Raw genomic sequence first — 16934 nt, forward strand, 5'->3', positions numbered from 1 at the left:
CCTCAATTTGATGCATTCAAGCAACGTTTTATTATTTTTTTTCTGCAATGCCAAATTTCCACCACACCCAAGAAAAGTGAACACAACTACTCGGAAGTGTTTCTTACACCTTTAAGGTTTACACAAGCCACAGCTAAGATAATGCGACTCCACTACATTTTTAGTTTATTGGAATGTAAAAGACCTATATCCTGCATCATAATTATCGTCAGAAAAAAAAGTACATGTAGCAAAAGATCCAGTGCCAATATAAAACGGTCTTCAAGCAGTACTAATGCAGGCTGAAGCTAAGAACTACGTCTTTTACCCCTGTATCTGCAATGTCTTGATGTTTTTGTTTCCTTGCCTTTTCATCTGACGCCCTTTCGATGATTTCTTTCATTGTGGAGTTTAATGCACTGAAGCTACACCTGGGCTATGACGCGCGGTAGAGCGGAGGGCTCCGGATCAATTTTTTATCCCCTGGGGATCTTTTACCTGCACTTAAATCTCGACACACGGGCATTTTCACTCTTGGCTTTCACCAGAAAAGCAGCCATCCTGGCCGGGAATCGAACCCACGTCCTTGGGCTCAGCAGCATAACGCCTTAGCCACTGCGGCAGGTATCTGATGTCTTCTCTTCAGTCATGAATGAAAAAGCTAAACCTCGTTACAACAAGGATTTGGGCATAACAAAATGCACGCAATTTTACCTTGTAATAATGATGCCACAGGTTTGGATTTGCAGTTGTAATGAAGCAATGACACTAATGAAGTAATAGTGTCCCCCTTTTCAACTTTGCTATCACGAGCTTTTTTTCACAAAGTGCACATGACGCACTTGCCTGGCAGATTACATTGTGCGGTATGAACAAAGCTACGTTTACGACTCATAAATGAAAGCATAACAACGCGCCCTTCATTCAAGGGACACTGGAGGTAGTTCTGAATGGTGCCTCATTGTTTTTATGAAGGTACAGTTTAGATGACTTCGTCGCTGTCATGAGCTTTTTTTCAGCAGGTTCACATGCACCTGTCCAGCAGAAAAGTACTCTAAAAGGGTGTGTTTCCTTTGAGCCCTCTTTCTCACCAATTTGATGTTGTTGGCCGAGATGACCCACTCTAACTAACACCACAAAATCAATATTAACCATTAAGTAGATGAGAATCAAAATTTTGAAGATCGAAAGAGTACGAACAGACATTGCAAATCAGCATGATGTCATTGCGGTAGTTAACCAGGTGGCCGATAAAGACGCCCAGTGGTTTCTCTTCCTCTAAATCAAGACCTTACGACTCCCAGAAATGAGCGAGGTTTACACGAGTTGAACTACACAACCTGTTTTGTTCTGAGCCTGCCCTAATACCAAAGTGGGAGAACATAGCAGACACTTGTTTTGAACGGCAGTCTATTCTTGACTGCTAAAGAATAAGCATTTACTATTACAGGAACAAACTCAAGGCACGTATTCAGTAAACATAAGCATACCATTCGTGGTAGGCAGAACTGGTGATCTGCTGACAAGGCCATCAGGAACTGCAGGCGCTGCTAGGTTGGTCAGGGAAGAAATTAGTGTTGCTGCCGGCATTGGTTGGGCTTGGGCTGCTGGAAAAAGTAAAGAACAAACAGCCCTGCATAAATAGGCTTGTCAACATTGACATGCTAGCAGTGCATTAGCAAGAAAACACTGGCAGAGGTCATAGCGCCAACAAAGTAATCAAGTGAGACTTTCAGTGAATTTAAGGGGACATGCTGGTTGAAAAATTGTGATCTTTTTAAATACGTTAGTTGATTTTATGTTTTCACTTGCATCACCATCTTTGACTATGCTCCTTTCATGAAAAAAAAAATTAAAATAAAATACGAACGAAAACTTAGTAAAACATGTGTCTGAATGACCCGCGGTGACCGAAGAAATCGCACAATCAAGTCGAATTTTGGCCATCTTTGAGAGTTTTTGCCACATGGCAGCATGGCTGGCCACCCTTTCAACCACTTGAGAGAGGTAGACCAACCCTTCTCTCAATCGAGCCGCTCGTCAGCTTTGTATCTCCGTGTTGAAAAAAAAAAAGTGCCTTCCCGCTTGTTTTGAGAGCTCCTACTGGGTATTCAAATGATGTGGCGCAAAATTAGGACTGTCATTGGCTGCTGCTGCTTGTGAGCCGTGTACATCATTTTGTTCTCTACCTTCGCACATCGCATCAGTCTAGAGCTATCTTTTCTATTTCCTTATCGTGAGTTTTTTCTTATGAACGATGAGGAGAAGTGCGACTTTCATCGCCGCAAGTCCTGGACTTCACGCAAAATGCAAGCAGCGCAGGGTTGCGACGACCATGGCCAAAGCCGGCACAACCGGCACAGTGAGGCCTAATGGTGACGCGCTTTCAAGCGTCGCGAGCGCAGCTCAACCAGGCGGGGCTGATTTTATCAGTGACACTATCGGCTTTGTAAGGGTGTCGGAGAAGAAGCTGGCAGCCTTTCAAGAAGGCGGGGAGACGTGTGAAGTTGACGCTCCGATTGAACTTGTGAGCGGCGCCGTGTGCGCGACATGCGGGAAGTGCCAACTCGTCGCAGTTGAGGTCGCAAACAAGTGGAAGGGACTGGCATCGGTGCTGGAACTCAAGTGCACACACAGGGGGAAGGGGGGGGGAAAGAGGTTTGCCCTACAGGAGTGATTTCTAAAAAAACTAACACTCAATTTTTTCCCGTTGAAGAAAATGGATCTAAAGTTTTTTCAGGTAGATCTGTGCACTGTGTACTTCATAAGATACCACCCACTGTAAAATACCGATCAAGCACCCTTCCGAGTATTTCTAGTTTTTCCATACTACCAAACAAGCCCCCCCCCCCCCCCGCATAAAAACAGCAACTAGTACAATACTTTCACTAAGCAAGTAAAAAAAAAAGTTCAAGGGACTTTTTTTTTTTTTTTTTGACGAATTGGCATTGTTTGTAATATCCTAGTGGCATCACCAGATGGGGATGATTTGGTCACGATCACATGATTATGCACCCTTAAGGCACATTCCCACTGGCGATGCGCCTCGTCGCGCGACGAAAAGCGACGAGCCGGCCGTCGCTTTTCGGTGTTTTGCGACGGCGGAGGAGATCGCTCTCAGTCCGAATTCCCTCGTCGCGCGACGGCCTCGCAAAACCGGTAAGCCAATCATGGCCGCGGAGTAGGCTGACGTAGCCGGAAACGAAACGTTTCTTTACATCCGGTATGCAAACGCTGCGGGCGGGCGGGCGAGGACGAGCAGCCGCCGCCACCGCCGCTGGCTCGCTCGGCCAGGCGCTTGGCCCGCTATCGCTGTACCCGCCGGGTCGGGCCGGCAAGCAACTTCCCGTGTGCATCGGTTCTTTGGTCAGTGGCTTCAGCGTACGCGTGCACTAATCAACGAATAGCCTGGAACTCATCAGTGTGGAGAAGTGTGTATGGATTGTAAAAGCAAGTAATCATCGTATAGAGCTAGGTGGACAGCGAGACGGTAGGTTGACTTGCAGCCTCTTCGTTCTATCGGCGACTGGTAAACACGCGTAGAGTTCGGTGGCGTCAGAACTTTGCGCCTGTGAAAAGAAGCGACATTTGTGGCCCGTGATGCGGGTGTTGTGGCGTGAAAGCAAGCGTGTGCATTTCTTCGTGCAATAATATGTTGAAAAGAGCCTCCTTGAGTTTGTTATTTTCTGCTCCTCCCGCAACCCGCAAATGTTTTCGGCATTGCTCCAGGTTAGTAGCATGTGTTTTAGTTTGATTTCTACCTGCTTTTGTCGCGTAACATCATTTTCTTTGACTGCGAATGGTTGATGCACCAACGAGGTCGTACAAGTCGGGAAGCAGCTGCGCTGAACGCACTCGCATCATCGCTCATTGCAAGTGCGAACACCACCTCAAGGCCTCATCGCGCGACGCGCGCCGTCGCGCAACGAGACAAATCGCCAGTGGGAATGTGCCTTTATATGTTTAACAGGTTCACGCCCAACTTTGTAGTTTTTCCCCGTTTAAGAAACACTTGGACCAAGCAGTGCTCCATAGCCGAGAATTCCAGATTAATTCAGAGCAGCCCACTGGGATTATTTAAGTGCACTGAACAAGAAGAGATGAAAGGTGCCTGTGGCCATGGTCTGCACTCCGTGCCTGGTACATGAAAAGGCAGCTCAGATGAGAAGTTGCCTGTGACACATCAGGTGGCAAGTTTAGACACCGAGCCATGACAGCACCTAGAGCATCGCCCAGCTGTAGCTCACCCCCCCTGCACATGCAAGTTTCCAACATTTGTTGCCATGTCCTGCCCATTACGAGATTGGTACAGTGATATCATACGTGGGGAGGTTGGAGGAGCCGAGAGGTCCAGGCCACCCAAGAGGTCCAGCAGATCGCCGCTGCCGCCCCCACTTGTGGGAGGGCTGCTGGCTTCCAGGGGTGCGACTCCAACACTAATGCCGTTATCCTCGTTCGCAGGCGCCGCTAAGGAAGGCTGGCTGCCCGTGTCCACCGGAGAGCTCATCCCTCCCAGCAAGTCCAGCAGCGCATTCTAGGGACAGGAAGAACCAGTGTAGGTGGTACCGTGCACAGAACAGGGAATGCCTCCCCGTGGCCCAGTCCCAGGAGAAAAGAGGCAGGCCCTCACCGACTCTGCGGGAGGAGTAGCGCTGGACGAGAGGGCATGGTTCTGAGGGTCCACCAGGGCCTGGTCATCGAGTGGAATCTCGTCCTCCCGAGCTTGGCCATTGTCTAACGCCGCCGAACTGCCTAATGACCGGCTCTCCATCGGGGGCATGCGCTCCAGCAGGCTGCCCCTGCAACACGTACAGGGCCAAGCTCACACAGTGTGTGCCAGTAGCCGGGTCACAAAATTAGTCCCTGCTAATGTCTTGTTTTCGCTGCTCTGCTAAGTTTTCCTTTTCACTTTTCTTTCATCAACACAGAGCAAGCTCAGTGGCTAGGCGCTGAAGCTGTGGAAGAAACCTTACACTTCTGACATCCTGCAGGGAACACAATGAAACAGCAGAAAAACGGTAGCAGGGCCCACATGCTTTTTTTCTTTTTTATGAAGTTCGGATGCCACATTCTAGTTTCTACACACGATCAAAGTGTATGGAGCATTAAGGCTTGCATTAAATTAGAAACAATTTATTAAAAGGGTCCTGAAGCACCTTCCGTCGAAATTATGGGGCACATAGGTACTCCCGCAAAAATTTGGTAAATGCAATCAGTACTAATTGAATTTTGCCCATCAAAAGAGCACATCGCTATACCCTCCTTTCCCTAGTTGCTCGTAGCATTGTGGAAGGTAGCACCACACTGGCTCGGGACGGTGACTGACCTGATCCTGCATGTCAGTGACTGGGGTACCTCGATGCTAGACGTATGGCTGTGACATCTGTCGTATGCGCAATGAAGTCCTGCTGCTATATCTACTCCAACCCAGTCATCATCATCATCACCACCAGCCTATCTATGCCCACTGCAAGGCAAAGGCCTCTCCCATTAATCTTCAATTATCCCAGTCCTGTGCTAACTGCGACCAATTTATCCCCGCAAACTTCTTGATCTCACCCACCCATCTAACTTTCTGCTGCCCCCTGCCACGCTTGCCTTCTCTAGGGATCCACTCTGTCATCCTTAATGTTAACCCAGTGCTCGCAGCTAAAGTCCTTCCATTGGTTGCAGTGGCAACAGGCAGCCATGGTGTAGCATCAGCTTTGCATTTGGCCAAGAAAAACATTTTGCTGGCAAGTTTGACGATTGTATCACCAGCAGATTTCTTCCGTAAGCATGGGTACCAAAACAACATCCCCAAATGTGCATGCACCTTCGCTCATCCAATGCTGAGGGCCTGATGTGTTCTAGCCAGACCAGCCCACAGTAGTGTCTGGTGTTAAGTAATGGTAATATTCTTTTTGCTGACAGCCGGCGACTACACAAACATTTTTGCGCACCAATTCAAAATGACAATTGAAAGACAGTGGAAAATCTATGATCCCAAAATGCATCCATTCAGTTCAAACTGTTCGATATGGTGTTCAGACTGCCTTCTTGGCATTGACTTCTAGAAGGTCTTCCCACGATTGCACAGGGAAAACAACCCACGCACCGAAGTCTTGTAACAAAGTGTGAAAAAAAAAAAAAAAAAAAAAAAAGAGGGCCGTTTTACTAAACGTGAAAGCTGTCGAAGTGCAGAGCAGTGATTCGCCACAACGGGCTGTAGCGCTGCTATCCGCTGACTGCTACCACCACTGCGATTCAAATTTCCCACCTTCGCAGTGCTTGTGCCCCCTGCCTGAAACTGCGCCAGCGGTAGTTCTGTTCTTTTTGTGCTTGCTTTTTCCTCCTGCACGTGCCGGCGTTGTACTGCCACTTTTTTTTCACTTACTATCGTAAAAACCAGCCCAACCAGCGTTCCTAACTAAATGAACGTGGGCGCTGGTGGGTAATTACGTACATTTTGCCTCAAATGTACCTGCAGTTTTCTTTGCGCTAAACAACGGGGAAATGCATGACAAGCACCAGCGGTTCACCGAGTTTCGAACGCTTAAGACTTTTAAACCGCTTGGCTTTCGAAGCCTCAGGGTTACGCTGCGACGACAGCCGCTACGACGGAATGCCATGGGGCTCTACTTGGGTCCACAGAGTGAGCTACGACGACTAGGCGAGCCCCTAAAGTGCTCTGCACTTAAAAAAGATAAACCTGCATGCAACCCGAATTACCCAAATGCGCTGGCACTGACGGAGCCCACCAACAACAAGCAGACTGCACAAGGGCGAGGCTACCCCTCACAGGAAGCGCAAAGCTGTCGGATATCCAGGTCCAGATATCTGATATCCGATATCCAGACAGAATGATAGTGCAGATGATAGGCAAGCAAAGGAAAGGGGTTACAGACTTTGCGGTGGAACTGTGGGCTTCCCACTCCTTGGCACAGATGCTGTTGACCACTTAGACTAATGACTGCACCATTTCTTTTGCTACGTTTGATTCAGAACCCAAAGGGGCTACGAAAATCTTTGGACTCTGCATACTACAAAGGGGACTGCCAGGATTTGTTGACATGGGTCAATTCATTATTTGAATGAATGAGATTAGACATGCAGACTCGTTAGCAAGCAGAAAAACAGAGTGCGCAAACCACGGTTCAGAAAAGCTAATAATAATATTAATCACCATCATCATCATCTGCCTATCTATGCCCACTGCAGGGCAAAGGCCTCTGCCATAGATCTCCAATTGTCCCGGTCCTGTGCTAACTGCGGCCAATTTATTCCCGCAAACTCCTTCATCTTATCTGCCCATCTAACTTTCTGCTGCCCCCTGCCATGCCTGCCTTCTCTAAGGATCCACTCCGTTACCCTTACTGACCAATGGTTATCCTGCCGAAGCCTTCCAGAGGGTTAATTGGCGTATTCTTGAGAGGTTATGGTGAATACTACGCCAGGGTGGCCAATCCTGCTCTGGTGAGGGAGTGCATTACCGGCAATGGTCGCCGGGATCAAGCCGCCCCGCAGGCCTCCTTCTGCAATTCCAACAACATGCGGATTTTTTTTTTATTCCGGTGGAAATTGTGCGGCACCGGGATTTGAACTATGGTCCTTCTGCACGCGAGGCGGATGCTCTACCTCTATGCCACCGCTGCACCCGAACATCTGGGAATCCAACTTCTATCAATTCGCGGTCAAAGCAATTGGGATTCTAGAGCGAAGCTTGCTTGGTCTCACTGATGGCGACCGTCCCGTTACCAAAACTCTGAAAAGCTAATCATACGAGTACAAATATACTATTCCTTCAACGCTTTATTCAGCTCTGCCAAAAGAAATTAGTTTGCACGCACCTTAGGTGATCAAACTTGGAGAATAGTGAAGAGAACTCGATGGAGCGTTGCTGCAGCTCAACGTTCATATTACCACCAAAGGCATCCACCACTTTCTTGATTCGTCTGAACAACATGAAAAAAAAAAAAAAAAAAAAAAAAAAAAAAAAAAAAAAAAAAAAAAAGAACCAAGCTATGTCAACACACCAACACATCCACACATTCTCTACATCAAGGAGATGAAGAAATTCAGTTAGACTAACCCGCATTTTCCTTTCACACAAATGAAATACTAGTTTATATGTCATACAGACCATATAAACTGTTTTTTTTTTTGCGAAGAAAAAAACTGCCATCAAGCAGCCAATTCAGTGTTTTACACAAAAAGCAACAGCAAAACATGCTGTATATTTAGCTGCAGTTCTGTTTTTCAGTCCCTTTGCGAATGTGGTGCATTTAACAATGTCCGTGCTCCAAATCTCTTTATGATATTAACTTCAGCCTTGCTGGCCCATGGCCAACTATGACGTGCAGCTGGAGATGAAATGCCACAATCATGTTCTTTTTTCAAACAAGCTTCCTACAGCTCACCAGCACGCAAAACCTCTGCTGCTGCAGTGCAGAGAAATATGTGGCACAGAGTGGTACACTTGCATAGACATGTATATATTCTTTGAACTGCAATCTATTCCCAGCTGCCTTTAAAATTTAACCACATTGTTATGTTAATTTTTGGTGGACTTCATTTCCTTAGTTAAAGGTCAAATCTACTCTATTGCAAAAATGAAATGCAAGAATGAATATTGAAATGAGAATATAAAAATTTGAAGATTTGTGAATAATGGATTTAAAATTTAGATGAGGCACATTACAGTGGGGGGACTTCATTTCCTTAGTTAAAGGTCATATCTACTCTACTGCAAAAATGAAATGCAAGAATGAATATTGAAATGAGAATATAAAAATTTGAAGATTTGTGAATAATGGATTTAAAATTTAGATGAGGCACATTACAGTGGGGACTATAAATTAATTAAACCAGGGTTAGTTATATCATTTTGATTTGCTACAATGAGATAATGGAGGGTTTCTTAAATTGCTAAAAAACAAGCTCTCTTAGCCCTCTAATTTGTCCCTATTAAGTTCACCAATTTAATTTGATATAAAATTGATTTAAAAGAAGCTCTCAATGAAGAATAGACTCCTTTTGTTCAGCATATCATTCCATTTCAGGTCCCCTAAGTGCAATGACATGCAATCAGGCCCGGGAGAGGAGAAGGGCGGCAAACAAAGCAAGCAAATGGAGACCCAAACTTACGGTGCAGACGATGCAAAGCGAACACTTAATTTCATTAGTGATGTAACAGCGTATTCCTTTGTCACAAGCTGCACTTGATTGTTGCTCAGCATTTTCTCATAAAAGTCTACTATCTCATCCTCCGTTACCTGGAACAGAAAAGCACAGTATTGTCCCTTGTGTACCACACCCAAGGTATGAGCTACACAATCCTTATCTCAATTACATTTTTGGCCAGGCTGGATTTCAATAATATTTTAAGATTTGAAGCACCATCATAAACATTACTATGAATATGAGGAGGCACACCTTGGTGGGGGGTTATAAGTCAATTTCGATTAACCACAAGGTGCTACCATCTGTGCAGTGAAATCTCCAATTTCATGTCTGTCCTTTCTAGGCATGTGCAAAAAGTGACTTTTGCCTTTGAAGCAAACAATGCATTGCTGCAAATAATCTGTACAGAAGCAAAAAGAGTAACCAGAAGCAGCCATAAAAACTGCAATGGAAAATCAACTAGCCATTTGATTTCATCAGAACACACGCAACAGTCGCGCGTCACCAGCTAACACAAGGCCCTTCTCAAAATCAAGGTTGGGGTCTTATTGCTTTGCCAGTGATGCACCAAGCTGAAGTTTCCAGCAAGATTCTTTGGAAGCTAAATTGGGCTCCAAAGCCCGCCATCGTTTCCACCGTCATCGATAGTGCTTCTACTGATTTGCCAGCAATGAGGTGACTTAGCAAGTGCACCAAGCAGAAGAGCAGAGCACAACGTTTAGTTAAGAGTCCCTTTTAGGTTTCATTGTGCTGATCTTGATGAAATTTTTCTTTAAAGGCCAACCGCAACGAAATTTTCGACCCCTTAAATGCACTATTTTCCGGTAGTATGTATTACTTTAAAAGGGGCTACACGCAAAATTTTGGAGGCCCAAATATGCGTTGCTGCATCATGAACAAAGATAAAAAATGCTCTTTTCCAAAATGCAACTGGAAAAAAGGGGCGGCCATTACAGCCGACCGGAAGTGACGCTCCACTCAGGAATCAAGTGGGTGCAGCCGGCAGATTCTCCTACGGCTGCCTGCGTTTCTCCCACGGCTGCCTGAAGTGTTTCGGGTCGTCCACTTCTTAAAAAACCCAAAACATGTGTGAAAAGGGGTTGGGAAGCTCGTGCAACCATTATTTGACTGATTGATTGTGGGGTTTAACGTGCTGACGCTACACAGGCGATGAGGCGCGCCGTAGTGGAGGGCTCCGGATTAATTTTGACCACCTGGGGCTCTTTGATGTGCGCTGAAATCTTGTACACATGGGCATTTTCGCTTTTCGCCTTTATCAGAAAAGCGGCCGCGACGGCCGGGAATCGAACCCGCATCCTTGGGCTCAGCTGCACAACAACATAGCCACTGAGACACCATGGCAGGTCGTGCAAACATTATTGCTTTGTCTTCACTGGCGTCGTGAAACAGTGACCTAACCACAGACAATGCTGCTTACCTTGTTATTACCCATTCTGCCAGCTCTTTTTTTTTTCTAACTGGTGAGCGAAAAGTTGCCTACAGCAGCTACTTTATTTATTTTTTGGTGAAGTTGTTGGAACTTAATCAATTCCATGCAGTGCGTCGCGTGCTGTATTTGTTCATGCCCCGACCGGTCGCGACAATACAATCGAACCCTGCTACAACTAAATTTTTCCCCATAAGTTAGCCACAGAAGTCAATGCAACGAAGTTCTTGCCACAACGAACCATTTGTCTGCCTTGCTTTCGCTTCAACGAAATTGCTGCTCATTAAGGCAGGGTTTGAACATTTGTTTTACAATAAAATAAGCATAACGCCAGCTATCTAACTTTTTATAGATTCAGGACACTTAGTTTCACTGAAAATGGGTGCCATGTGCCCACACCGCCACCTAAACTCATAGGTGGACGCTATTATTTGCTGGTGATAACGATGTGGTTGGCCGTCTTTACATGAGGCGCAGGCCCAGTTTGCCAGCCAATCCGTATCCAGTTGAAATCGCATGAATGTGCTCTGCTGCTGGCGCGGCGGCGTCATGTATGCGTTGCGAGCAGTTGTCCTTGCAGTTTTCCTTCTACAATTATTTGAAGTCAAAAGCAAAAATAATGTTTTTGTGTTTAGTCTTGAACTCGCGTCATTTTATCTTAGTCGCGAGCATGCGGTCGCGTTAAATGCAAGCGCGCGCAGCTTGCCTACCAAGACCAGTTGCTGCGGTGCCCTGTCAAAGGATAAGATAGCACCACTCCTGCCACAAGTGGGAGGGGGCTTCCGACGGCCTATCAGCTATTTGCAAGTAATCAGCTCCGTGGATATGCCTTGTTGTACAGCAATACGTTTTGCGCCTGCATTTATTCACCCCCCCACCCCGCCTCCGTAACGTGCTTTTTACATTCAGGTAAAAAACAAACATTGGTATGTTTGCTATCCGAATAAACATAACGTTATTGTGCGTCACTCCTTTTCCTAAACATTGTATTATGCTGCCAATGATGTGGAAATATACAAGGCTATTTTTCTTGCCCTCCAGTGGTATGTTGGGGCAGATTTAACCTCCATGAATTTCTGCTTCAACAAAATTTTTCACACGTTCCGTCAATTTCATTTAAGCGGGATTCGACTCGTTTGCGCGCCCAACACACTGACAAGCCGCGCCAAGAGCGTATTGCCTTGCGTAGGCCGTACTTGCATCTCGCGTGCTCGTAGAGTCGACCGAGAGCCTGCTGCGGCCGTCGCAACCACGAAGTCAGCCGCTGTGCCGTACTCACTCACCGACGGCGTATCGCCTCGCACCAACCGGTGGTCGGCACCGGCACTCTTCGAGTTCGCTCTTTTTGTCTCAACAACCCAGAGCTTCTTCACCTTCTCGCGTTTCGGAAACGTGTGAAAGCAATTATTCGTGTGAGATGCTGACTCGCGTGAGGCCGCGAGCGAGGAGAAATGACGGCAGGACAGGAGTTCTGACTGGAACGTCACATCCGGAAGTTCGCCGCAGTGGCAATCAGTTGTGGCGACACTCCAATAGGTGCTGCTTTCGGCTGAAGTGGTGAGTTTTCGAACGGCTCTAATAAAAGTACTTCATGCATGTGGAGTTTAAAATTAGGTCCCAAGAGACTTCAGTGGTGTATACCGCACGTTGATAAAGAATTTGGGGCAGGTAAATTTTTGTTGCAGTTGGTCTTTATTATTAGGCTCATGTGGCTGTCACAAAAAACAGCTCCGAAATTTGCACACTGAAATCTAAACGATGATATTCACACTAAGTGCATGCAGATCTGCATGCACGTAGTGGATTACCAAGCACTGCTAAAAATACCTTCAGGGTTTACCGTAATGATATTTAGGATGCAGGTTCAGTACAAGTTGCGGCCACTGTTTTACTGCTGGAGAGGTTTTGGTGCCCGTTAAGGATTGGCAGCCGAAGAGGTGCTCACATTGACGGGGTCGGCGTCCGCTCCCTCGGCCGAGTTGAGCAGGTCGCCAAACTCGCCCAGACACCAGGAGGCCACCTGGGCCAGGGGCTGGCGTGCGCTGAAGTCCTCCTGGGAGATCTGGCGCCACAGCTGCTGCACCGTGTACGTGTGCAGGGAGCTCGTCTCCGAGATCAGCTGGATCAGGCTGCCCACCACGTCGTCGCGCACATAGTTGCCCGCCTGCACAGGCACCCTGCGGTCAGCAACTTTGCCGCCCGCCATGCCCCCCCGCCGCTGCATGCACTCACCGTTGTGAGGACTTTGATCATGGTGTCAATGTGCCACCGTTTTGTGGGTGCGTACCTGACGGAATGGGAGCAAATGAACAGAGTCACACTGGGCCCTCACGTGGACAAGGGATGCGATGCTCGGGCTGCCTTTGTGAGAACAATAGGTTTCACTCAAGCTGGTAGAAAAGCTTCATCTCATTCGGACTTGCAAAATAGACAAGCCCTTGGGTGACAAGTTCTGTGAAAACACTGATATCTTCAAATGCAGGATCGCATAAAACGTAAAACACAGAGGCTATTTGGGCGTAGCAGTAAGACCTGTATCAGTGTCTTGCTTCACCTCATTTTCTGCGCACCAACTTGTGCAACAGCCAGGTACTACAGTGAAGTCCAAGAGGTTTTAAAACAAAACAAAACAAACAAACAACAACAACAACAACAAAAAACTCTGCAAGTGCCGTAACAAATCTACAACTCCTGTTTGCTGTCAGTAGCACTAATACATTAGATCTCCCAAGTTACGCAGCCACGAATATCGCCCGGCTGCCAAAATTCCCTGTGGCAACTATGGTAGGCAGCTTCTGTAAGCACATTTCAGAATTGGTGCCAAGTGCACTTGCTAACAGTGACTGCTCGGTGGTGGGCAAGACCACATGTAAATGGCAGGTAAAACGGCCCCCACAACTGAAATTTTTTGCACCTACATTTCTGCAGCAATGAAGAGGTTGGAGGAACAAAGGGCTTTGAACTCGGGGTCAGCCTTCTCCAAAAACACCAGCAACTCTTTCGTCATGGCTCGGATGTTTTGCGTGTTGATAAGTGCGAAGCACAGCTCCAGGGCACGCCTACATGAGAAATGTAACATTTAAAAATCAGTTTTGCTCAAGCATACACCTAAAGCTTCTGGAAACCCCAGCCCACACACATACCAAGTTTCAAGCGCATCACCGTGACTAGAACCGGAATCTACTATGCTTTGCAATACAGTCAAACCCAAACACATCACATTTTAAAAGGATAAAAGTATAGATGGATATACCAGTAGCTCAAAATACAAAGATAGGCACCGAGACCTTGCGTACGGCCTTGTTTTCACCAGAAATGGCTTTACCCTGCTGTTGTGGCTATCATAGAAGTTCCCCTTGCTGGGTGCAGCTGTGAAACACTAGGCCTCTTACATTAACATCAAGCCACCCACAGGAACATCATTCCAAGAACTTTTCCAGTTTTCTCGTAGACAGGAGTGCGCGCACAATATGCTCCAGATAGGCGTTGCACAGCTTGTTTTGGCTTGGCGTAATCTTCGCTTTTCAGCAGTATTCTAAAAGTGCTCGGCCAAGGTCTGCTTCTTGCTGAACAAGCTTGGCCCGTTTCAACTATGTTGCTAAGTTCTTACTCTTTTTGACACCCACAGTGGCCGCCCGTTCAACCCAACTCACGGTCATGCACGCTTTGCAAGGCGACACCACAAAAATGGCGTTCCACCTGCCCCGCAGTTCCACGTGCTGTGCACGGTGCCACAAAAGAGTGACGAAAGAAGCGACGCTCAAACACAGCCATACAGCCCTGCCCAACTGAGGAACCCGTATCGACAAAGTATGAAAAGCATGTGCTGTCTGAAGAAGAGCAGAGGGGAAGGTCACCTCCCTTCCTCACTCTCTTGGCCCGTGGCTGAACCTTCCAGTGGTCACGCAGTGCTGCATGCCAAGTGACTCAATCCCGCAATCACGCGAGTGTTTGGGGAAAAATGCACTTTTCAGGAGCTTGATGTGACATTTGATATCTCAAACAATCAGTGCAAGCCGACGACTTTATGTTCACACAGTATTTTCAAGTGGCTAATTTGTGTGTTCAATACAGACAATTCAAGATACCTGGTTTCAATAAATCCTGGCTTGACTGCAATTCAATAAGCAACATTTCAGAAATGGACTAATGTGGAATTTTGGTGACAAGTTTCGCTCCTACATTTTTTTCGCTGAAGAACTCAAATTGCCTAGATGTGCATGTGGGCCGTCCTACATTGCTTCAACTTGACATGTTGGTGATGGAAGTTGATGCCGTTCATGATGCTGTACCTTAAAGGCCAACTGCACTCAAATTTCACCTTGGCCAAATTTACTTTGGATGTGCAGTACATACCACCCAACCAACTGGGACATGACTGGTAGCCCCGTGAAATGTGTTTTAATTAGTTAGAAACGCTTAAAATAGCTCCGTCAAAGGTGACGCTGCACCTGCCGGTGGATTGTGCAAACAGCCATGAAGCAGAAGTGACATTGTGGCCGGCACTGCGCTTTTTCCTATGGCTAGCCAGGAGAACCGGTCGAGCTCTGCTAGGCTGCTTCTCCTAGGGCTGCGGCGAGGGACAAGCATTGCGCGTAGGTTTGCTCCAGCCAGCCAGCTGCGTACGGCTGCTCGCTTGCTGGCTGGGCTGACTGGAACATCACTTCAGCTTGGCCGTAATGGCCGCACTCTTCTCAGTTTCGGTTTCAAAATCAAATTTTTTTTATAGTTGTTTGCGCCGCAGACGCGTGTATTTCAGCTGTCATATTTTGTATCTTGCAGTTTTTTTAGGCAGACTATACGGAAATATGTTTTCAAGAGGTTGAAATTTTGAGAGGTCGAACAAACATAAATTACAAAAAACTCCAGCTTGCTATCAGCAAACAAGAATTCTTAACATTAACGAGACAATACTAGGAGGGAATAACTATATAAAGCCATGCATCACACAGACCTGCGTATGGAAACATCCGGGTCCTTCAGGCAGTCTAGGATGGTATTGCGGTGCCTTTGAACTGCTGTGTAGTCGGCATGCACTGTCCGGAGCAGCGTGTTGAGAGCCACATAGCGAATGTTCTTGTCCGTGTTGAGGAGAAACCTGCCCAGAATGTTTACCCCTAGAACCTGAAACCACAACTTATCATCAAAAACTGCACCAGCACATTACTCTGACAGATTGAGTAGGAGGCCAAGTCCATACCCTGAGGCCACTCTCAGACTTGATGTCCATTATCGAGAGTACAGACTCGTACAGAATGGCATTCCCCACATTTTTGCTGGTCTCCGTGTTTGTAGCTACTTGGGCCAGAATGTCATTCATGGCTTCGCTTGCCTCAGGGTCATTGTGGCCCAGTAGTCGCAACAGTCTCAAGATCTTCACCTGCAATGCCATTGAAGGAATGCTGTTACCAATGCACTCAGCCCACTGGCAAGTGCTGACGGCAAGCTAGAGTCCGCCCCCTCCAACAAAAGCAACGGGCCCATGAGCAGAACCCAACCTGATGAGACTACTACTATGTATATTTTATTGGCGCAAGGGCGTCTGAGGTCAAAGAGCGCCAAGACAATGTTTGTTTTGTCACATTTATTGAAATGCCATGGCGATGATTGTGATGTACTTGATAAAAATAGTGTATATATGGGTGTAAAGGGCCCTTACTCTAAGAAGCGAAGATGAATAAGATGAGAGGTAACAGTGACGATGTTTATGTGTGTGCTGGGAGCGCCATAACATAGCAGGGATGGCGGTGACGTCCCTGGCACGTTATGAAAACGCTCAGAACCGCCCTCACTATTTGCATTGGGTGGCCCTGATGTCACACATGGTATGAGATGAGTGCTAAAAATCCAATGTCAGCGAGATAGGCTAAAAGGCATTCACTTCTAATCGGGAGTTGATCAGATAAAAACAAGGATGGGTGTAAGGGTATCGTGTAGGTGTATAGTTCTGGGAAGTGTCGTTTCCTTGCGTCATGGTATGCCAAGCATTCAATCAATACATGGAGGACTGTAAGTCTTCGTCCGCATTTCTCACAAGATGGTGGTGGGGTTCCGTTTAAAAGGTATGAGTGTGTAGCGTGTGTGTGACCTATTCTTAATCTGCATATTGATATTTCTGTGAACCTGTTCTGTTTCTCTGTGTTGTATTTCCCTATGTGTGGTTTTATAATGTGCAGTTTGTTTTCGATTTGTGTGTCCCACTGTACCTGCCAGCGCCTCCGAAGCATACTCCGAACTAGTGGTTTCATGTCTAGGTAGGGCACATGTGGGATATCTACAACACTGCAGAGAGCCGCCACAGCAGCATTCTGGTCAGCAATTTCATTGCCTGAAATTCCACTGTGCC

The 16934-nt window shown here is 46.8% G+C and overlaps 1 protein-coding gene across 5 annotated transcripts in view; it reads right to left on the bottom strand.

The window, feature by feature from the left end:
- The window catches only part of Ap-1gamma (adaptor protein complex 1, gamma subunit), a 76492-nt gene that overhangs the window by 19132 nt on the left and 40426 nt on the right, over positions 1-16934 (bottom strand). For 4 of the 5 annotated variants that reach the window (XM_077686384.1, XM_077686388.1, XM_077686386.1 and 1 more), the window contains exons 7-16: positions 15789-15968; positions 15543-15712; positions 13507-13647; positions 12821-12875; positions 12534-12752; positions 9106-9233; positions 7809-7913; positions 4610-4778; positions 4303-4513; positions 1470-1586 (exon numbers count right to left, since the gene is read on the bottom strand). In XM_077686384.1, coding sequence (XP_077542510.1) covers positions 1470-1586; positions 4303-4513; positions 4610-4778; positions 7809-7913; positions 9106-9233; positions 12534-12752; positions 12821-12875; positions 13507-13647; positions 15543-15712; positions 15789-15968 — 1495 coding nt within the window. The remainder of the gene's footprint in view (positions 1-1469; positions 1587-4302; positions 4514-4609; positions 4779-7808; positions 7914-9105; positions 9234-12533; positions 12753-12820; positions 12876-13506; positions 13648-15542; positions 15713-15788; positions 15969-16934) is intronic. The other variant, XM_077686385.1, reaches the window with a different exon arrangement.

The sequence above is a fragment of the Haemaphysalis longicornis genome, unplaced genomic scaffold, assembly GCF_048455015.1.
Source record: "Haemaphysalis longicornis isolate Haplotype H1 unplaced genomic scaffold, Haemaphysalis longicornis Haplotype H1 scaffold_1, whole genome shotgun sequence".
Classification (NCBI taxonomy): domain Eukaryota; kingdom Metazoa; phylum Arthropoda; class Arachnida; order Ixodida; family Ixodidae; genus Haemaphysalis; species Haemaphysalis longicornis.